The following is a 23,566-nucleotide window of genomic DNA, read 5'->3' as shown; positions in this document are numbered from 1 at the left end:
AGCTTCCACATACTTTATGTTTTTAAGGCACTTTGGAGATTAAAAGATGCCACCATTAAAAAAAGGAACTCAATACAGAGTGTTCGCGGATTGCACCAATATATGGAAGATAAGATGGGAGCTCATTTTTACACTTATCTTAAAGGAGATAAAATGAAGCAAAACTAATTTTGAGAACACTGAATGATGGAGAAAACTGGGGTGGAACAAACTTTAAAAAGACCAATTTATAGGAAGATAAGCAGAAAACCACGTGTGTTTATGAGTTCATTTTTCCCCCCACCTTATCCACAGAAATGGCGAAGTTATCACTGAAAAAGAGCAATGGAAAAATCAGATAGCTACCCAAGTTCTCTGACTGGGATATATGTGATATGATAGGTTGGTTGCTGTTTTCTTCTAGAAAGGATTAATAGAAAGCATAACCCATGAGGATCAACACAGTTGTGCTCTTCCCATAACCAATCTGGTGCAGCGATGACAGTGTTTTGGAAAGCCAAGGCTGCAGTCCCCCTCCAAGCCAAATGAAGTCCAACTTAGAGGCTGAAATTGTCTTGTGCAAGTTGTGCCTGCAGAATGGTGATGGTTTCGCTGAAAGGGGAAATGTGGGGTGATTCAAGATTTTCCCTTTCTCTCCTGGCTTGTCCAAGTCAAAAGTAATCCATTTCATTCCTTAGGAGCAGTAAGTGAATCACAGTGACTGAAGACTTCCTCCTTCCGTCCCCTGGCTTCCACCACTTCCATGCAATGAAACAGATTATTCATGACCTGGGCAGGCTACAGGAGATAAGGAGGAAGTCTTTGGCCCAAAAACCTCCCTCCTTCTTTCACAAACATTGCTTATGCAAGAAGACTGCGCACACACTTGTGAGGATAAAGGGAAGAAGGGAGTTATGCTACACCTGAGAGAGATTTTCCCAAGAGCCGCTGGACCAATGGAAGAACCTCTAGAAACAGCTGCCATTTTCTACAATAAAATAGCACCAAGAGGGGAGAAAATGTAATTCTTTTATGGCTCCTTCTCAGCACAGAAACATCCCAGAGCATTGTGCTCTTCTCCCTCTGGCACTGCTACAAGAAAGGAGCCAGAAGGGAGTTCTGTAATACAGAGAAAGGAAAGGCAATAACAGAGGCATAATGGATCCCCTGGTGAACACCTTCATGCTCAGCAGCCTAACGCTCAAACCTGGATGAGGCACTAGAAAAAGGCCTATTCCAGGTGTATCCTTTTTTCCAGCAAAGGTGTAAAAGATAAACAAGCCAGATGGTCAGGAACATGGCCACTGGCAAGGACCCACAGAAACTGACCCTCCGCAATTTTGCCAGCTAAAGATAAATTAAAATTTCAGTTAAAATAATAGCATACAAAAAGGAAGTGTGTATATAGGAAAAGCAAGTGGCATATGGGCATGAGAAGTACTGAAGCATTATATCTGTGGCTACACTCAACACGCTTGGAGAGAAAGTCTAAGCCCTTCCCTTCTTCGTCCGTGTTTTCTACGCACAGAGAGTGACAGCACTACAGTAACCACGTCTCTGCCCATGTGCAGAGAAGTTCCAGTTTGCGCTTCTTGTTTCTTGGCTGGCTTTCACGGCATTTTATTTTACCGTTTTGCATAACTGATGTTTTGATGTTCTCTGCTGCCTTGGAGAGCATTCTGAAGGCCAAAAGTACAGGATTAAAAGACTGGTAATCGATGAATAAATGTATCTGCCCAACGAGTGGATTTTCAAATTTGGGATTTACACCTTGGGAGCCTTTCCTTATCAAGAGCGCCTGCTGTTGGTTCCTTCCTGGCTGGCTGGCATGTTTCGGGACTGCAAGATTTCAGCTACTCCCTGGAGCGTGGCCAGGAGCGACTCCAGACTTTGTTTATAGAAGTCAGCTTTGGCACTGCTGCCCTCAAATCACAGCCCAGTAGTTATGAGTGATGTGAAAGGTCCTGACAAGTTTATCATGACACAAAACCTGTGCATTGTCTCTGTCACCAGCCTGCCATGCTGTAGAAAACTCATCATCCTTGGCTTTTCAAAGAGGCTCGGAAAGGAAGCAAATTCCAGAGGCAACTTTGACAAAGTTAGGATGGTGCTACCAGCACCAAATAAAATCCCGGATCGGTAATGTTTTATTTCATAAAGCACCAGCCTCCCTCCAGCAGAAGAAATGCACATCCCCATGTTTGTTCACACATTTTCAAAACTTAGGAGATATTTCGTGGGAATGAAGGGTGCTCAAAACCATGTGCCTTTGAAAAATATGTGAATAACAAAAATTCGTGCCATTGGGGAGAAATTAGCAAAACCATGCTCAAATCCAGTGGTTCCCAACCTTGGGTCCCCAGATTTTTCTGGATTAAAAGACTCCCAGAAAACCTGGTCAGCACAGCTCGTGGGGAAGGCTTCTGGGAGTTTTTGTCCAAGCACATTTGAGGACCCAAGTTTGGGAACCACTGCTCTAATCAGTGGAGGAAATGAGCAAATTTCCCTAAATTTTCTCATCCTCAAGAAGTTGTAAGGTTTCCTAGCCATACACAGGAACTAAAGAACTCTTCTATTTTTGTTCCTGTACTTTTCTCACCAGCAGCAGGACTAGCAAAAAAACAAACATGGTTTTCTGTGCAAAAAAACCCTTTATTTTCTATAGAATACAAACATTTTGCATACAGATACAAATGTTTAGTGTAAAAGGCATATTCTTGCACAAAATGCCTTTTTCACAAAAGCACTTTCCAGAATTCTTCACACACACAAAGTGTAAAAAAATGCACAAGATATTCTCACAGGTTTGCCCGCTGGTGAGAAAGCTTTTGGAATTTTTCATTCCCACCTGCAAGAATGAAAGAAACAAATATTTGCACCCCTAACTAAAGAGACACGCACTTGGAAAATGCGCAAAAAGTGTGTGTAAACGTTAAACCAAGAAAAACTCACTATTTTTCCATCATTCTAGCTTGAGCGAAAGGTTAACTGCTGATGAACTCTAATTAATTGTTGGCAACTTCCTAACTGAGGCTTAAGATAACACATAGACTACGTTAAGCAGCCCCCATCTGCTTTTTTGTAATTTCGTTCCAGAAGAAGAGAACTGTTGACCTCAAAAGCTTTCATGTTGTGCCTTTTCAGCTGCCTTAACAAAATGATTACCCTTACATGGCTTTTGGTACGGAATCTCTTTTTAATGATTTATTTCTTTAAAATATTTGCATCCCGCCTTTCTCCTTAAAAAGGACCCAAGGCAGCTTACATCATTAAAAGACAATATTAAAACTAACAACAGCGCATATACAAATACTGAAAAGGATCAAACATATACCATTCCAAAAAAACATAAGGTAAAGGTAAAGGTAAAGGTTCCACTTGACAATTTTTGTCCAGTCGTGTTCGACTCTAGGGAGTGGTGCTCATCCCCGTTTCCAAGCCATAGAGCCAGTGTTTGTCTGAAGACAATCTTCTGTGGTCGCATGGCCAGCGCGACTTAGACACCGAACACTGTTACCTTCCCACCAAAGAGGTCCCTATTAATCTACTCGCATTTGCATGCTTTTGAACCGCTAGGTTGGCGGGAGCTGGGACAAGCGACGGGCGCTCACTCTGTCCCGTGGATTTGATCTTACGACTGCTTGGTCTTCTGACCCTGCAGCACAGGCTTCTGCGGTTTAGCCCGCAGCACCACCACAACACCAAAATACGTTCAAAGCAATAAGGAATTGAAATCCATTTTTAAAAAACCCCACTCAGACAGGCAGACACTCAGGGAAAGTTTGCTTGAAGAGAAAGTTTGTCTTTCCCTGTTTGCAGAAAGACAGTAAAGATGGGACCAGTCTGGTCTCCAGTGGGAGGGAGTTCCAAAGTCTGGAAGCAGTGACTGAGAAGCTTCTGTTGTGTCCTCTGAGAGAAGGGCTGTTAGCTTTGTACTGCAAGAGGCCCCCTACAGATGGCGCCAGAGATACTTTGGCACTTATCTGGAGCAATATCCCTTTATAACAGCCTCTTCCCTCCTTACTGCCTTTCCGTCTATTTTCCAATGCTCCTCGGAAAGCATCCATTCCCCTCCTGTCATTTTGCTTTTGGATTTTCCCATTCCTCTCCACTTCTTGTTATTTTGCTCTTCCAGCACCAAAAGCACACAATATGGGGGGGTGTAACGTATATGTTCACCAAGTAGCACTTCTGACATAGCGCTGCAATGAAATCAGGCTTTATTGCTTATTGCAATTTGCTCGAGGATGGAAATGATATAGACAGTAAACGCAGATAGGCAGGTGGAGGCCTATAAAGGAAGATATCTTTAGAGCTCATTTCTTCTACAGTCATATGGCCCATTGCGTAGAACTCAAACGGCGTGTTTTATTTACTCATCCCAATGAGGCAACCTCCCTATGGGCCCTGTCATCCGAAATAGACAGAGAACTTAATGGCTACTTAGCATAGTGATAAGGACAGCTTGTTCTTGTAGCTTTAGCATCGGTACATTAATGTTAACAGCATGTTCACTACTGGAAACAGTACAAAAACAAAATAGCTCTGGGTCAATATTCAAATATACTGTACTTTGCATAGCAAGCCTTCGATTTTGCACAGATGCTTGCCTGTTAAAGGTCTTTGCCTGTTTGCAGAAGGACAGTAGAGATGGAGCCAGTCTGGCCTCCAGTGGGAGGGAGTTCCAGAGTCTGGGAATAGCAACAGAGAAGGCTCTCTCCTGTGTTCCCACCAGTAAGCAGGGTCTTCTATTCCAGATCTGTCAAGCAGATTTGGGGGGGAAACAGCCCTGCAGGTCTGCCCACAATCTAGTCAAAAGTACATATTTTGAAAGCTGTCCTCAAGATCTTCATCATGATATAGCAAAGCATAACAGTAGCCTCCAGATAAGTGGGCCTTATCTGGAGGCTAAGGCCTGAATTTGCTCTTGAATGCAGTCAAGAGCAAAGTCTTGACCGCATTCCAACAGAATTGGATGTTCACATCTGAGTAAACACCCGAGCAGCTTGGCACAATTAATGAGAAATCAGTAACTAACAAGGAGAATTAAAGCTGATTTGCCTCCCACTTCACCTCCAAAACGGTTGCCAGATAAACATATGTATAAAGCTGTTTGCAGGCGATGCCTCAGATTGGACCAGTCCTGGCAGATGCCGTTGTGTGTTGCCAAGGAACTGATCGGCATGTTGGTGCACGGAGTTCATTGCTTGCACTTGAGATATATCACATTGAAGGTACAAGGAGCAGCTAGAGATTTGGGGTATTCATATTCATATATGAATAAAATATCCCCTCACAGGTGCAGATCACTCACCAATCTGCTAATGCCGTGGTCAGGAGGTCACGATCGGCAAGCCACTCCTGGCAAGAAGTGGAACAAAAGAGGAGGTCGAAGAGTGTCTCGCTGATCGTGATCTCCTGAATGATAGCACAGACCCCGTGGCATTAGTGGATCAGAGAGTGGACCATCCAGCCCCATGGGGCCAGACCCTTGTTATCTGCATCTGTGTGGGAATATTCGTTATACAAATACCCCCATCTCTAGTGCAGATCTAAAGCTAGGAGGTAGAGCACTGCTCAAAGACAGCCAGGAGGAGGGAAACTCCATCAAAACTGGACAACTAAGTCCCATTGCATGGCCTTCAAAGCTTCTCAAGATCTTCCTCCACCCTGGCTTTTCTCCTTATTTCCTAGCATACCTTTGCTTGTTAGCTTGCTCTGCCAATCTCATCCATCCAAAAGTCTCCCGCTCTCCTAAATAGCTGTAGTGATTTCCTTTTCCCTCTAGAGATGCCTCAAGAAGTCAATCCAACATGAAATGACCAGGTCTGTACTTCTCGGACTAAGATGCGCGACAAACTGCTGCTACCAATTATGATCCACATTTTTTTGCCTTTGCACGTAATTCTCAGTGGTTCAAAGTAGGAATCGGGGCCGTGATCCTGTTCTGTTCACTTTTCGGATAAGGACTTACCCAAGTCATACTTCCCAAGGGCGTCCATCAACAGGAACAGTGTTACTCTTCAGAATTTGAATTTGTCAGAGCCGGCCCTAATATTAGGAGAAGTGAGGTGACCTCTTAAGCCAACAGATGCAGAGATGTAGGAACAAAACATCAGAGGGAATTATGAGCAGCAAGCTCAGTGCAGAGCATGGGGGCAAAAGGTTAGATTAGACACATTAAGGCTTTTGCATCAAATAGGAGAACAGCCCCCAATATTTTAAAATCAGCCTCTTTTGTTTGTTTATTACCCCGCCTTTCTCCTTAAAAAAAGACCCAAGCCAGCTTACATCAGTCGAGTACAATATTTAGAAGCTTAAAGATAGAAAGTATTCAAACATTACAGAAGAACCACACAAATACCACGTGAAAATGGTAAATGAAATCAACGCCACAAGCCCATACAAAGCAGCGAGGCACAGCAATTCATGTTTTAAAAACCCGTCTCAGACAGCCAGTCACTAAGAAAAAGCCTGCCTGAAGAAATTAATGAAACCAATTTTTTAAATCAACATTATAATGCTGAAAACCTCACTTTCGGGTGGTTATTCCATAGATGTATACGTTGGCTCCTTCTCCAGCTAAAGGAAGGTCAAATGCTAATAGGATTCTAGCTGTAATTTCCAAGTTCTGGACCTGTGATCAATGCGTTGTCTTCAAACACAAGGCTGAGCTCAGACCCATCACCGCGGATGAAGGACGATTCAACTGCCCCGTCCAAGCTGGCTTTCGTACATGCCGTAAGACGGGATGCCATCTTTCTCTCATGAGACAATATATCAAAGACCAGGCTTAGGACTTCTCGCAATAATGCAATGCAATCTTCCCAACAAAATTTAAATTTTTGTGCAAATACACAAAAGTGCACATAGGCGCAGAAAAAAAATCTATGCGGACCAACATTACATTAAGGGAAACTGCTTGCAAAAAAAATGTATTTAGAGCTGGGGATTGCATATTAAATGTATGTATTAAATCCATTTTTCGAATGCATACAAGGGTTTGGGTTGATTTTATTTTCACTCCGAGACTGACAAGGAAATGGGGCAGAAACGTTGGCATTCAGTTTGGGGGAAAAATGAGAACTAAAGAGAAATCAACATTGGCAGGTTTCTCCATTCCTTGTTTAAGTATCCCAAAATATACCTTTTAAATATCACTGGCCAGAATCCTATCAGTTATTTATTCCGGCAGAAAGTCACAGTATATCTGTGTTAAGTCCCATCATTAAAAGGACTACAAGAGTCTTGCAAATTAAGGGCAATGGCTTCCTTTACTGAGTCTATTCAACTCATGTGAGGTCTTTCTCTTTTCCTAGCTACTTGCATCAATGCTTTTATGACAAAGCGCAGAAGGTAAGCAGCTGAAGATGAAGATGGCTACTTTTCCTCCACCTTCCTGCCACTGTCGCTCACAGAAACAAGACGATTCTAGGATAATATCAATGTGTAGTATGTGGTGCTGGAGGAGGCTCTTGTCCATTGGACTGCAAAGAGAACAAACCTATCCATTCTGAAGGAAATCAACCCTGTGTGCTCACTGGAAGGACAGATCCTGAAGCTGAGGCTCAAATACTTTGGCCATCTCATGAAAAGACTCTCTGGAAAAGACCCTGATGTTGGGAAAGTGTGAAGGCAAGAGGAGAAGGGGACAACAGAGGACGAGATGGATGGACAGTGTCATTGAAGCGACCAACATGAATTGGACCCAACTCCTTTTTCTTGCTACGCATATTTTGGCAAAGATGTACAGCGCACATGTCAAGCTTATGTAAGCCTTTCCTAACATGGTCTTAATCACTTTGCACCATAGAGGGAAAAGAACTGCTAGAACTCTGATTTTTTTTAACCATTTGAAGAATAAGCAGAGCTGATTCTAACTTATTCCTGTCATAAATAACTAGGCAATCTGGATATAAAAAACAACATAAAGCTTACAGTCTCCCCAACCCTCATCATGCACTGAACCAAATCAAAAAGTCCTCTAAACGGGCTTGCACTTCTTAGAAAAATTGCCATCCTCAGGTTTTTTTCCACCAGTTCCTATGAATCACGTGACTTTAGAGATGTCAGAAGAAATTGCATGGGTCTGATCCCAGACAGCAAACCAGACAAAGAATAATGAGCCAGTTGGCACGCCTCCTGAACAAGGTCAACGGGGGCATGAGTAAGCCTCCATTTAAATAACCCAGGAGTTGACACCGACTAAAATAAATAGCCTTCTGTATCTTGTTACCACATGCCATAGCTGGCTTAATAAAGAACTCCTGTCCCCGGGATGCGCTGGACCGACTCATAAAATGACCTTGGCTTAACTGGGCAGAAACAGGCCTCCTCCATGGGACACTGCCGGAGGGAAGAGTATGCAGCAATTCTACATTTACCAAGGTGCAAGGTCCATGAAAGACAATGGGATTTCCCCTTGAGTGAGAATGCTCATGATTGTACTGTAGCACCCAACGTTGGTCAAAGCGACATGTCCATTTACCCACGAAATCAGCCCCTTACATTCCTGTAAGACTTGCATTTAAGCAGAGCTTGGAAGTAACCGGTTACAAACAACTAGTTACATTATTACTTACACTGAATTCCTTTTCTGCCCTGAGAGCACCATAACCAAGTTGTAACTTAACAAGGGATAATGTCACCCCCTTTTTGTGGAGTAACAGTACGTTTTTAGCTGTTTTAATGGTCACAAGGATGGGGTTTCACTAAATGATGGAGACATGTCTCATAATTCAAAGCTTGCCTCACGTTGTGCCTCGTATTCTTCCTTTATGCTGCGTTAAGAGCACTGAGGCAAAAAAAATACTGGAGAATGGTGTGTCTTGAATGACCATCCAGGAGTTTAAAGCTTTCAGATATCATACGTAAGCAACTGGAAGTAAATATTCTTCTGCCCTTACTTAATAATATTTTTTTAAAAAGCAAGGAATAACGGTTTTACAATTCTAACAATAATGTTAATCAGTCTTTGGAATAACAATAAACTGCCTTTTTAAAATGAAACTTTCCAAGCTCTGCTTCTGAGTAAGTGAGGCTCCAGATCAGTTTAGTGGTATTTTAATCTAACCTCACAAAGTTTTTTTTTTTTTTTGAGACATTATGGTTGCAAATGTTTTATATTGAATAATGCTTTCAACCAGAACAGATTCTCATTTTTCCCCACCAGTATCAAACCTGCACTTCTGGAAAGACCCCAAGCCTCCAGACAAACTCTATAATCTCACCACACTGGTGCACGTCTGGGGGGCCCTTATATATCCTTCTCCCGAGATGTAAAGTGCCTCTCTGGCTAAGCACTATTCTAATCGCAGGCAATGATCCAGCAGAAGGGACAGACTGGGAGGAAGGCAAGCAGGATTTGCTTACTCAGTTAGCGGGAACCCATCAATCACATCTCTAGTAGATGAACTGTCTTGGGTCTCTACACCCTGGGAGCCGACAAATTCCCAGGTCCAGAGATTTGTAGGAAGCTCTGCGCCACCGGACACCCGCCCAGACCTCAGTGAACCCGGCTTTTAAAAGCCAGAGCACATAAATCAGAGACAAATTTCCTTTGGATGGTTTTTGGTTGTCTCAAACACTCCAGGGTATCATTCATTGAACGGGTGGTTTCTACGCTTTGAATATTAAATAGTAGTCATCTCACGACGCATTTTCTGGAAAATATGCATCCAGATGCTTACAAGGAAGCAAGATGTTCAACTGGATGGACGTCCACCATGCAATGAAAATCCGGTGGACTACAGCCAGAACCCATAACCTTGGTTGTAGAAGAACTGGCTGCTGATATTTCCTTTAAGCTATCATTATTTTAAAAGGAAGGGTGAGCTCTCCCAGGCTCAAATTGTTTTAGGTTATTAAAACCATGTGATCAGATAGATCATGATGTGAACCAACCTTTGATCTCCAAAGGATCTTCCTATTTATTTACAGTGCAGGGCCACACCAGGAAGAGGGCAGCCACTCGGTCACAGCCAAAATGGAAGCCGACGGAGAGCAATGGTCTACATATAATTGTCTATGCTAATTTAGAGACAAAGATGCAACTTTTCGAAAAGGAGGGGTGATCTCATGGGGAAATAAGTCACTTTTTGGACCACTTATGGAACGGTCCAGTGTGACCTGTTTTCCAGCAAATACGCAGCGTAAAGGAGATTGTACTGTAGCCCAACCTCGCTCAGAGTCCAAGTTGGACTTTTTTGAGTCCTTTGGTAAGGCCACCAATTTAGAGCAATTTTCCAGCAGACAGAAGGGTCACTTCCCATTGAAACCAGATGCATGCCTTTGCAACACTTTGATGGCACTCCGGGAATTACATACATGCATGTCTTTTATATACAATGACAATCCATCTCACCCGGGTGGGGAAGATGCGCACCTGTGGATGAGTAACTCCAAAGCTCATGATCTTAAAGCTCCCTAAGGTCCTATCTTGCTAAAGTGGTCTTGCGATTGGATGGATTTCTAAATGGAGGACCCTTTCCAATTGTCATCCAGCAAACTTTACAATGAAGGACTGTCCTCTCTAATTAGATATGTGGAAAAAAATATCCTATGCCACCTGCTGCTTGTAGCTGGTTGTGAAATTCTGTTCTCCCCCCCCCATGGGAATATCCCATTAAAAAAGCCTCTTCCATTGTCCACATCTTTATTTACACATCCCTGATGTATATTTTCCTGCTGCATGGCTTGGAAAACATCCATTAAGATGAAGGGAAGAAGTTGTTTCAACTCAGTCCCTAATTAATTTACTTTGCAATTGCTCTTTTCAGTTCTTTGTTCTTTTGGAAGAAGAAGAAAACCAGGCTGTTCATTGTGTTTCATTGAAGCGGGCTATTGTAATAACAATAGTTGATTATTAACCATTTGTACAGGAAAATTATAAAACAGAAAGAATAAGTGTTGGAGAAGAAGACTGTCATAATCTCTTTTATGTTGTCAGCCTTTTTATTCACTTCCTATGAGTGAGCAAATATATGTGATTAAATATGTTGACCCTGGTGACCCCAGTGTATGTTGTCTGAGCATCAGGAAGCTTGTACAAAAACTCTTCCAGAAGACAGCCTGGAATTCCACAGTTTGGGGAAAGGCTATTCATTTGAAGCCACTGAATTATTAAAACCGGAAGGAGGCAAATTTATAAAACCCCGGCAAGCCTTTTCCAGACGTCTGGAGGAATGGAGGGAAGAAGAAGATGGATGTGGAAATGATGTCTTCATTAAGGGAAGTTATAATGTGAAAAATAGTCTTATGACCGGAGATAACTAATGAGAATATCTTGAATTCTAAGAAAGGTTATACATGAGTTGAAAGCAGAAACGATTACATGAGTGTGTGGTATTAAATTCCTTCACAATGGTGAATGCTGTCTTTGAGACAAAACTTTGAAAACCAAAGGTTAAAAACAAAGTTTTATTTTATGTGGAAGTTTTATGTAGTCTCTTCTTAAGACTCTTCCTTATTTTTTTTTCTTTTCCTTTTAAACCTTGTATCTGAGGTTACTTTTCCCATACGGTTGGCTATAGGGACCTTCTATGCTTTTATTAATTAGGAGTACACTGGACTTTCCTTTATTTGGTTCTTACAGATTGCAATTCACCCTAATGAGCATTATTGTTTATTGACCTGTTTGTTATTAAAATATTTATAAGTCTTTCTTTAAAAGCCACCTTTAAAGGGGGAAATAATTAAAACACAAATCAGCACAGAGGCACACAACTTCAGCCAAAAGAGATTTCCACAGGTGTGTGTATTTGCCAATGCATCCTGAAGCTTCTGCAACCCACACCTCACCCTAGCACTCATGCGCCTTGGAAACGTGTGCTGGACAACTGGGAAGCTCTCAAAAGAAGAGCTGCAGAGAGAAGCAATGGGAGTTAAATCCCCCGACACTATCACTAAGCCTCCAGATCCAGCGGAGATAACCAAACACAGAATCAGCATCACGCAGGACATGTTGCAACCAAGACCCGTGTGTGTACTGTGGGAAAACAGGCCTGATATATTCAGGATATTAAGGGACCTGCTAGGATTTGATCCATCAAAGATTATCCCAATCTCTTCCACCAGTCTAGTGATACAAAGGATGGTTGTTGAATGTAAAGATGGACACGAACTGTGTAGGGGCCAAACAAGGTAAAGGTAAAGGTAAAGGTTCCCCTTGACAATTTTTGTCCAGTCGTGTCCGACTCTAGGGGGCGGCGCTCATCCCGCTCTTCAAGCCATAGAGCCAGCGTTTTGTCCGAAGACAATATTTCCGTGGTCACACGGCCAGTGTGATTTAGACACGGAACGCTGTTTACCTTCCCACCGAAGTGGTCCCTATTTATCTACTCGCATTTGCATGCTTTCGAACCACTAGGTTGGCGGGAGCTGGGACAAGCGACGGGCGCTCACTCCGTCGTGTGGATTCGAACTTACGACTACTTGGTCTTCTGACCCTGCAGCACAGGCTTCTGCGGTTTAGCCCACAGTGCCACCACGTCCCTATAGGGGGCCAAACAAGCGTTTGGTATTTCAGTGGCTTACCTCCTCCAGTGGGCATCCACCTGGAGTGAGTGTGCCAGCTTCTCTGCCCCGCTGCCTCTGTTTACTGCCTCCAAATTGGCACCTGCTGGAGGAGGTGGGGCATTGAAGTGCCAACCTCCTGAGTGGCCGCTAAACGAACTGGCACGAACCACAGAACGGATAGTCCGTGCCCATCTCAATGTCATTTCCATAGCTCAAGGCTCTTGCAACATCTAAATGAGGAACTTTCAACTTCTTTAAAATCACCTGCCCGTAGAGCAGCTCTCCAGAGGAGTGCAGGCCATGTGGGTCCAAGCAGCAGGAGAGAGGGCGTAACATTTGCCAACCCTCCAGTGCCCTTAAGTCACCCTTAAGTGAACCTAATGGGTAGGGCCACAGCCAGGTTGCTCATCCTTCCTGTAAGGTAAGTCAAACTGAGAGAGAAAGCAATTTGTAAGAAACAAGAAGGATGCTGTCCGCCCCCCCCCCTAAGAACCAACAGAGTCCTGCTAAAGAGACAGCTGCAGGAAGCTGTGCCTCTGATGGGGCTGTTTTTGCATTTTTAGCAAACGAGCTGTTTGTTTGTCACGTTAGCAGATGGCTACCAAGAAGTGATGGAGAACTTACGAAGAAACGTAAACAAGACCGTGAGGAACCAGTTGCTTTGTGCTGTTTCTGCACTCAGTTCTCGCACTTCTTCCTTTGCCAGCTGGACCTGGCACCAGTAGCAAGATTTCTCCTCTTTTTTTATATATAAAAAGTAGGTGGTCCTTGTTCAAGACCCAAATATTCACTCTGTTTTCTATCCCACCTGCCAAAATATTTTGGACAGTTTTGGGATACAACATATCATGTCTCGAGTCAGCACGGGACAGTCTGTGATGCTCTGCCTAAGGTGGCAAAATGGCTTGAACTGCTCCATCTTTGCTGACAGTTTTCGTGCATTTTATTATGTATCTGTGAAGTCGGAATTACAACATTAATTCCATTTTTTCAAAATAAAAAGCTCTGATCTATGAACGTGGGACATTGTGTTTCTATACTCATGATTTTAAAAATCCAGGAAATATGCCGACGTTGCTGCACAATATCAGCAAGAAAAAAAAGGATGCCAACCTTTCCATAGCAAAGGGCAGCCTGAATATTGACAACACTGATAGCAGCAATCTAGATGGTCTACAGGATACCCTCTTGTGCTCACCACCATTCATAAAGTGACACCACGCAAGGGAAAATCACCGAAACTGACTCCTTTTTTAAATCAGTGTAATCATCTTCTCACCCAAACACAAAGCAATTGCCAGGGCTGTTTTTCAACAAGGGTGAATGGTAACAAGATGGTATTGTGCAGTACACCAATTCTCAATCTTTTTTTAGCTATAGCCCTTTTAGATTTTCTCAGACTCAGGTCCTCTATCAAACAAACTGGTTTCAGTCTGTGGTCCCCTTCAACAGGGACATATGGGGGGGGGCCTTGAGAATGGCTGCTGTAGACCATCTTGACTGCTGCCATTGGTGTTGTCCACATTGTTTGTGGTGCCCCCCATTTTTTAATTTGCTTTATGGAATGCTGATTTGTTTTGGTGCATCATAGCTATTGCTGCACTCCCATGCAGTAATAATAGAGTTTGTCCCTTCTATTTCTTTTAGAGCTTGGAAATCTTTCCAGAGGAAAGCTACCTTTACGGTAGGTGGTTAGCAACCCCAAGCTCATTTTTATTCATCACTGATTATCTGCCTTGGATGACAATTATGGCAAAGGGACAGAACACATGGTAGGATCATAGTGAGCCTTTCCTAGGACAAAGCCATATTTTCCAGAGTTGAGACAAATTTGTTATATCATTGCTACTAGGCAGCCTTATCTTCTTGCCCAGATCTTTTCACCTTAAGTTCACCCTTGCATTAAGTTTTGCCTCTCTTCTCTTGTTTCTTGGCTCTCTTCAGCACAGTAGGAGCAGAAGCAGGGTCAGCTCAGCTATCAGAGCAAGCAAGCATGTGCTTTCTCATTTACAAGGCTTGCGCCCGTTGTAAATCTTGCTCCGAGAACTGACTGGGGACAGGACTGGAGTAGACAGCTGCATAACTAATTTTAGCTTCACTCCAGAGACCCCTGAACAGCTTTTTGGACTTGGTGGAGAAGGGAGACGCAGAGTGAACTTAAAAATAAATACAGGGTCTGTTTGACCTGGGAGACTTTATCAGAAGATAGATATGCAAGGAAAGTTCTCACATGATCTGTTTTGGATATATTACCTCGGAGTGATGTAGTGGGAGACCTGGGTTCAAATCCTCACTCAGCCATGGAAACTCACTGGAGAAAGGAGTAACACTGAGAAAACCACCCCTTCAATATCTCACTTACTTTGAAAACCCTTTTAGGGCTGCTATAAGACAGGAACAAAACTTGATGGGCACTGAACACACATACCTATTAACTGGGAAAGGGAGCTTTATCCCAACTAATGAGTGTCTAAGAAATGGCCTGAGCACTGATACATCATGCAGGTAATTTTATATACCCCATAGTAACTATCGTATCCAGCACCCTCCAGCTGATGATGAGACCCAAAGACCAAATTGGGATAACACTGATGCTCACCTTGGATAGACCCTTTACTATACATTGATGTTTCTCCTCTGAATCAAGAACATTTGTAAGACATGATTGGTACGTTAGTGAAAAGAAGATTGAAGGGAAATAGGATAGCACTTTTCAAAGACTTAAAAGGCTGTCATTCAGAGGAAGGGCAGGATCTGCTCTCGATCATCCCAGAGTGCAGGACACATAATAATGGGCTCAAGCTATAGGAAGCCAGATTTAGGCTGAATCAGGAAAAAACATCTTAACTGTTAGAGCAGTACGACAATGGAACCCATGACCTCAGGAGATGATGAACATCCCAGTGCTGGAGGCATTCAAGAGAAAACTGGACAATCTCTGTCTGATCTGCTTGGATTCCTGTATTGAAGGGGCTGGACTTGATGGCCTTACTAGCCCCTTCCAACTCCAATAGTCTATGATTACATGATTCTACAGCCTCATTGCTATTTAGCTTTACTTGTGTCATCCCCCATTAACCAAATAAAAATATCAACCTACCTTGTCATTCTGGTGTGCTTTTTGGTGTACGGCGTGATTGTGTTGAAAACCAGCTCCATAGCTCCATTCATACCCAGTATGCTTCCCACTGTAACTGGTTAAGAAAATGAAAAAAAGAGGCAATTAGGCTTAGAAAGGAAAGGGTGAGTGTATATTTTTGGCATTGCAACAGAAGTCAGTTTCAGGGGTTGTTAGCAAACGTTTTTGACACTCAGAGGGCAAAGGAAATCTGTGCAAGGATCAAATAAACCTCCCAGGTGAAAGTACATATCCATTTGGTCCACCATCCTATCCTTCAGGACCAAATTATGTGATACAGGTAGCATGCCAGGTGGAGAAATTCCTAGCCGTTTAAAGATTGTCACTATGTCAACTTTTCTCATACCTCCCAGTTTGATCTCTTTTGCGATTGGTCAAGGGGAGGTAAATATAAGCTTCATTTGCAAGTCTGTTTGCTCCAGCATTATCTTCTGCAGGTATCTCATTTCTGGAACACCAAGGCACTTCTTAATGACATGTTGTTGTGATACATAGATTGATTCTAAGGCCATGGGTTTTCAATCCATGTCTTCAAGAAGCAGCACAGCTTTCACTAATTACACCTTCAGGAGGCCTGGAGATCACCTGAAGGTCCAACCTGATTCCCACTACGAAAGGTGGGAGCAACTTGGTCAGGGCGAAACAACACCCGACTGTCCATTGGATGGCTGCGTTCTTAGTAAATATGCACTTAGTACCACATGGCCCAAAGGGGCCGACCTTCCCCTTCATTATTCTTCCATGCTCCTCAGCTGTCCCTGTCTGTTGAAGAGCCATTGCACTTCTCTTATGTTCCATAAAAGATCCTGCTGCGTTTGGGTACAAGAACATGGAGACGGCTACAGCTGATCATACATGCACCATGGAAAAGAAATGCAGGACCAGACAGAACTCATCTGAAAAAAAAATTAGATACTGGCTTGGAAGCTACTTCAAACCATGGTTTAGAAGTGCCACATCCTAAGTCAGAAGAGCCACACACTGTCCAGCCCCCTGTATTAAAGGGACATGAAGGAAGTTTGTCCATGTTGGAATAAGGTCCAGCTGCCAATCCACTCTGGTTTTGTACGCAAAGAGGAGGGGGGCAGCCTCTTGTTCTCTGCTTCAGGCACCCAAATGTCTTCATGCACCAAAGGACCCGGGCTGCTTCACCAGCTCCTAAATCTCGCCCTGTGACTGAGGATTCTAGCACCTCATTCCACTGCGTGGGGAGAATTAGCTGAGACAGGGCACAAGACCTGAAAGAAGGCTCTCCCCCTCCACGTGAAAAGCAGCGGGGGCATAAAAGTGGCCCCCGGTAACCTAAATCAAGATACATTTCAACAGCCCTCTCTGTTACATTCACCCTTTCAAATATTGCTTATCTCAGGGAGCAGGGCTCAAGACCCACGGAGCTGGCTGCCTGCCCAGAAAGGTCCGTAGCACGACACTGGGCTCCTGAGCACACACATAGGAAACCTACAGGGCCAGAAGCCAATAGCCTTAAATCTTCAGAGGGGAGATTGGAAATGCTAAGCATGCGACACCGGGCCAAAGACTGAGGTTGACCCGGTTAGAGTTCTCCCAGGGGGGAAGCAGTGACGAGGCCAGAAGAGGTCAAGAGGAACATGAGGGCAGCTAGGGAAGACTGGTCTCACCAGGAATGTGCTGATGAGAAAAGGATCATGTATAGGTTCATAAATCTGAAATCATCTTTAAGATGCCACACAGACTCTTGGCTGGTTTCAAGACAACCGGCTAATGCAAAGAACCCCTTGGAGACATGTGGTGGATGGTTTGCAGGAAGGTGAATAACATGGCTTCAGGTAGTATGATTTGGGGCATGGGGTGGTAGAGGTAGGCAGGAACAAGGGCCACGTCATGGCAGGACATCTCTGGAAAGTATTAGCTTGGGAAGAGTATCGCTGAACCTCTGCTTCACATTGCAAAACATCTTCAGCTGAGTTGATCAGGACTGTTGTCACATTTTCTGTGAAAACTTTGCCGAAGTCTCTCGTGGCTGGGCTGAATAGCTCAGTGGGGTTTTGGTCTCTGGCCACGGAGCCAGAGGTTGGGAGTTTGATTCCCCCCCCCCACTGAGCCTCCCAGGACAAGAGCCAGCCTGGGTGGCCTTGGGCAGAGTCCCCGGGTGCCCCCAAAAGAAGGGAACGGTCAACCATGGTTCACACACCCAGCACCAACACAAAGTTTGCTGCCGAAACACAGCGCCATTACATCCCTATTTCTCTCCTTACCCATCCTGGATTAATTTCTGGACCCCAATGTTATGTTTCTGGATGTGCATGCCCAGGCATTTGCGCAAAGATGATGAATCGTCCCAAACAGGGGAAGAATGGAAAGATACTCACCACTAGACGCATAAGTCTGTAGTGCCCAAAGACAGTAGGTGAAATTCTGGTGATGATTTACATTCTTCCTTGCCAAGGAAAGGGTGAGATCAAGTACACCCAGGCGTTGAGCTTTCAGCCCAAACTTCTTATCTGAGACAGCAAAAGATGAAGGGACAAAATCACAATTAAGCTACCTGTTTGATTTATCAGCCGAGCAAAGAGCACTTTCAGTTCTAAAAATACCCCATAGTTTCCACTTCAGTCCAAGCATCTCAACCATCTCTCAAATATCCGTGCAGGTAGCCGTTCCCTCGCGCAGAGCTTTTGTGTGCTCTAGTTTCCCTGAGATCTTTTTCCATGTCAGCTGGAAATGCCTAGCATTTCCGGCTGGCCACGCTCAAGGGCAACAGCTGGATGCCGCCATAACTCAGTTCATGAACTCCTACTTCAGTTTCGCACAACCATCGCAATGCCCCAGGAAGAAACTGAAATTTCCTAAAGACAGAATATTGTTGCAATGTATCCTTGTTTTAGTGCAGTGTGTTGGAGGATGCTTTGGCCTTGAATGGGCAATTAAGAGTCATTGGCTTTGCAAAAGACCTGCTTCTGAGGGAAACCACAGCTGTTAGAACTCAGTTGTAGGTGTGCCTCATGCAGCTACTTCTGAAGAGACACAGCTACGGGAAGGGAAGTTATAATGTGCACCCACACTTCAAAATATAGACCATCGGGTTCCAGATGCAATTCAAAGTGGGGTTATGACTTACAAAGCCCTATACAGTTTGGGTCCAGGCTATCTGAAGGACCAAATCTCCCCATACGAGCCTTCCTGACCCCTTAAGACCTTCAGAGGAGGCCCTTGTCTTGGTCCATCAGAAGCACATTTGAGAGGGACATGAGAGAGGGCCTTCTCTGTGGCTGTTTCCAGATTGTGGAACCATCTCCCTATTCTCCATCTGCTGATAGTTAAAGACCTACCTCTTCAGGCAGGCTTTTAATAATTAACTTGGTGATGGGCTGTTATTGTTTTTTGTTCTTCTGGGTCTGCTTTGAAAGTTTTGATATGTTTTAAAAAATATTATTCTATACTTAATTCATGGCTTTCCCATTGCTACCGTATTTTAAATTGTTCTTTAGACTTGTAATAAGGGACATGGTGGCACTGCGTGTTAAACCGCAGAAGCCTCTGTGCTGCAAGGTCAGAAGACCAGCCGTCATAAGATTGAATCCACACAACGGAGTGAGCTCCCATTGCTTGTCACAGCTCCTGCAAAGCATGCACATTTGAGTAGATAAATAGGTACCACCTTGGTGGGAAGGTAATGGCGTTCTGTGTCTAGTCGCACTGGCCACGTGACCATGGAAACTGTCTTTGGACAAACGCTGGCTCTACGGCTTGGAGACGGGGATGAGCACCATCCCCTAGAGTTGGACACGACTGGACTAAATATCAAGGGGGAACCTTTAATCTAGACTTATAATTTACTGTGGTTTTAGTGTGATTTGTTTCAACAGTGCACCCTCCCCCCTTGACTGTCCTAAGCAGGACAAAGGCAGCCTACATATGAACCCAAAGAACAAAGCAATGGCTAGCAAAGACAGACATACTGGCCTACATACACGCACGGTTGAGCAGCTGTACCTTTCTGGCCAACCTTGGCCATCAGGCGGAACAGAGGTAAGAGGACATCATAGTCAGGCAGAGGGGCTTGCGCTGCGTTTAGCGTGGTCTGCAGAAGAGCTTCGCTGCCTCCTTTGCTGATCATGTAATGCACCCTCCTGTTAGTCCCTAAGGGAAAGCAAGGGAAAGGTCCATTAAAGAAGGCATCTTTCTGGATCCTGACGGGCCACGGGGAGACTTCTAACAAGTTGGGGGAAGATGGGAATTGGAACTCAGCAACATCGGGCTGGCAACCGGTCTCCCGGCCAGGCTGAAAGACTCTCACCCTTTCATTTTCCAAGGATAGATTGAGTAGGAAAGTTCTCACACCCATCAGGACTAGTTTACTACAATTTGAAGTGGAATAATAGACCGGAAGAGCCAGCCTGGGGTGCCTTGGGCAAGTTGCACAGTCTCAGGGTGCCCCTAGAGGAAGGAAATGGTAGTACACCTCTGAGTACTCTCTACCTGGAAAACTGTGAAAAGGGTTGCCAAAAGTCAGAATTGACTTGATGGCACATGATTAGAGTTGGATGGATAGCTCAGTGGTTTAGGCATCTGGTTGCAGAGCCAGAGGGTGAGAGTTCAGTTCCTCGCTGTGCCTCCTGTGAGTAGAGCCAGCCTATGCGGCCTTGGGCAAGCTACACAGTCCCAGGATGCACCCCAGAAGAAGGGAATGGGAAACCACTTCTGAGAACAGTGGTGCCTCGCTAGATGATGATAATCTGTTCCACTGAAATCGCTGTTTAGCGAAATCATTGTCTAGCAAAATCATCGTCTAGCGAAAAGCATTTCCCCATTGGAATACACTGAAACCTGTTCAATGCGTTCCAATGGGGAAGAATTGTCGTTGTCTAGTGAAGATTGGCCATAGGAAAGCCACTTTGCGAACCATCTATCAGCTGTTTAAATCGCTGTCTTGTGAAGCTTAGGTCCCAAAAACACCTGTTTTGCGAGGGCGGAGGAAGCCCTTGACAAAATCATTGTCAAGCGAAAATTGGTTTGTGAAGCGGGGACCAAACATTGTCCAGCAAAATTCCCCCATAGGAATCACTGTTTTGCAAATCGCTATAGCGATCACAAAAAGTCAATGTCTAGCAAAAAAAAACTGTCATGCGGGGTAACTGTCTAGCAAGGCACCACTGTACTCAACACCTGAAAAACCTTGTGAAAGGTCTCCAATCAGTCAGAATTGACTTGACAGCACACAATTATTATAAAGAGACTATGGTCTCTGAGGATGGGAAGAGTTCTATGATCATTAAGTCTAGAGTTCACCACTGAAAACAGGTCACTTGGGATTCCTTTCTAGCTGTAGATTTTGCGGTCTTCACCCCATACAAGCAAGGCTTCGTTTTGCGCTTACCAACAGAAAGGAGGTCTGTGAGAACACTGAGGATATTCAGAATGACGTCCTTGTCGCAGGAAGTCTGCAAAGAAGCAGAAATGGTCAGAAATATTATGCTAAGCCTTTGAAAAAAAGCTTCAGAAAGACATGTCTCGTTTTGCAGAGTTTTCCACATACACAGAGCAAAACAGAACCAAAGGCGCTCCGTGAAATATCTTGCCCACTGCCTCAGGGTCAGGTTGCAGGGCGGCCATTCTCATGAAAATGTGCCCACATTTCACAGTTGTTTAAAACAAAAAGCCTAAGTGCTATCAGTGGGGAAATGTGTGAAGTTTCAGGATCTCTCCCGCTGATCATTTTTAAAGGGAGTGCAAGGGTGTTCCCGCTGTGAACGAATTTGCAAATTCTGACCTGTTCTTCAAGAAACAAATTGAAATAATATTTGCCTTCATTTGCACCAGCCCAACTCAAACGCTGCAGTCAGTCCATCATAGAGAGAATAGTGTCCCATATGTCTGCATCAAACTGGTTAAAGACAGGAGGTCCCTCTGGAAAAAGAGTCAGCAACTTTAATTCAGTTGGTCTAAATCTGGCTGAATGATTTAAGGATTAAGTATCTCAATCCATGAGGCTGAATGGAAAATCCATCAGTTTCACCCTCATCTTTTGGGGAGGAGGGCTGGCCAAATTTTGTGCATCTGCTATAGCTTGCTACAGCTTTCTGATAACACAATGTCCACCCCCATCGGCCGTAGTTTTGGATACTTCTGACCTAAGCTTTACATACTGTGGATATGGTATTTGGCACAAGGTACATGACATGTTAATAGGGGACATGGTGGTGCTGCGGGTTAAACCGCAGAGGCCTCTATGCTGCAAGGTCAGAAGACCAGCCGTCGTAAGATTGAATCCACGCGATGGAGTGAGCTCCCGTCACTTGTCCCACCTCCTGCCAACCTAGCAGTTCGAAAGCATGTAAAAATGTGAGAAGATAAATAGGTACCACCTCGGTGGGAAAGTGATGGCATTCCATGTCTAGTCGCGCTGGCCACGTGACCACAGAATATTGTCTTCAGATAAACGCTGGCTCTACAACTCGGAGACAGGGATGAGCACCGTGTCCTAGAGTCCAACATGACTGGACTAAATGTCAAGGGGAACCTTAACCTTAACCTTTACATGACATGTTCTGTTTTGTACTATATCGTTTGCTTGGAGCTGGCCTTTGACTGTAATAAACTCAATTCAGTTCAATTCAGTTCAGTATACAATCCAGGTTCATCTGCTTAGAAAGTAAATCATGCCATCCCTGACTTAGAATCATAGAATAAGGGAGTTGAAGGGGGCCTCTAAGGCCATCGAGTCCAACCCCATGTTCCAGGCATGAATCCAAACGAAAGCAGACCTGACAGAGAGGTGTCCAATTTTCTCTTAATGCCTCGAGAGCGCCCCCCACTTCCCATGGTCATGGGTTTCATTGTTGTACTGTTCTAACAGTTAAGAATTTTTTTCTTGACATTCAGTCTGAATCTGGCTTCCTGCAGCTTGAGTTGGTTATTATGTGTCCTGCACTCTGGGATGCTCGAGAACAGATCCTGCTCCTCCTCTGTAGAATGGCAGCACAGAGTTATCTCACCAAACTATGGCTCTCTGGACTCCATAGGATGGAGCCATGGGAAGGAAAGTGGTATCAACCTGCTATCACCCCTCAGGCGTTATACATGCCACCCCTCAGTCTTCGGTCATGACTAACTACCCTCTGCCCACACAGATACCACCTCCCAGTTTCTGGCTCACCTCAGATCATGCTCCACAGGCCAGCCTTGGCATCACCCCTTTCTCCTATTTTGTTGAGCAAACGCGGGCTTGGAAACCTAGGCCTTTCTACCCCGCGAACCTCACAAAGGCCGTGTTGACCAGACTAAGCTTATGGGAAAGGAAAGAGAAGGAACACATAAAGCCGAGCAAGCTTAGCAAACCAAGGCATGCCTTCAGCCTGCCAACAAAGGGTGAACTCATTGCCATGGCCAAATCCCCAAACACCTGGTTCCAAGGCTTCAAGTGGCCCTTGAAGTTGCTCCTTCGTGCACCTCCTTCTACATAATTCCCTTTGTCGAAATCGCTGCTCTGACACGGCTGGCCCCCTTCGAGTGTTTGTGCTCTATTCAAATGTGCGTAGCAGATCAGAGCACGCCAGATGTCAAGGCTACCCTGCCTGCATCTGATTTAAACACACGGAGGGGAGGAGGGGGAGGGAGAAAAAAAAACTCAGAACAGCCAAGTTTAGGTAGGCCAGGGTAGATTCAGCACCATGGACAGGAAAGCGTTGCCACAAGAGGAAACATCCTGATTCCTTCATGTCAGCCCCAAAGCACCTGCATTTTTGAGAACCTCGTGTTTGCCAGCATAATGTGATCTTATTCCCAGAGACACTCAACAGACTGTGTTGCTTTGCCCATGTACAGTAGTCAACATCACAGTCGAGACCAGATATGATAAGGCAAGTATGTTTATTTATTCTATCTGAGCCCAGATTGTATTCCCCTGTCAGTGTACATCCGCAGAAACCCTTCCATCATTGCAGACCAGTGGCA

The 23,566-nt window shown here is 44.4% G+C and overlaps 1 protein-coding gene across 1 annotated transcript in view; it reads right to left on the bottom strand.

The window, feature by feature from the left end:
* The window catches only part of AGBL1 (AGBL carboxypeptidase 1), a 326,572-nt gene that overhangs the window by 278,622 nt on the left and 24,384 nt on the right, over positions 1-23,566 (bottom strand). Inside the window, exons 2-5 of the mRNA XM_072981877.2 lie at positions 20,991-21,054; positions 19,607-19,753; positions 17,983-18,114; positions 15,596-15,689 (exon numbers count right to left, since the gene is read on the bottom strand). Coding sequence (XP_072837978.2) covers positions 15,596-15,689; positions 17,983-18,114; positions 19,607-19,753; positions 20,991-21,054 — 437 coding nt within the window. The remainder of the gene's footprint in view (positions 1-15,595; positions 15,690-17,982; positions 18,115-19,606; positions 19,754-20,990; positions 21,055-23,566) is intronic.

This window comes from Pogona vitticeps, chromosome 12, assembly GCF_051106095.1.
Source record: "Pogona vitticeps strain Pit_001003342236 chromosome 12, PviZW2.1, whole genome shotgun sequence".
NCBI classification, from domain to species: Eukaryota; Metazoa; Chordata; class Lepidosauria; order Squamata; family Agamidae; genus Pogona; species Pogona vitticeps.
Note: the sequence above shows the minus strand (reverse complement) of the source record. Positions and strands in the feature narration are given on the sequence as shown.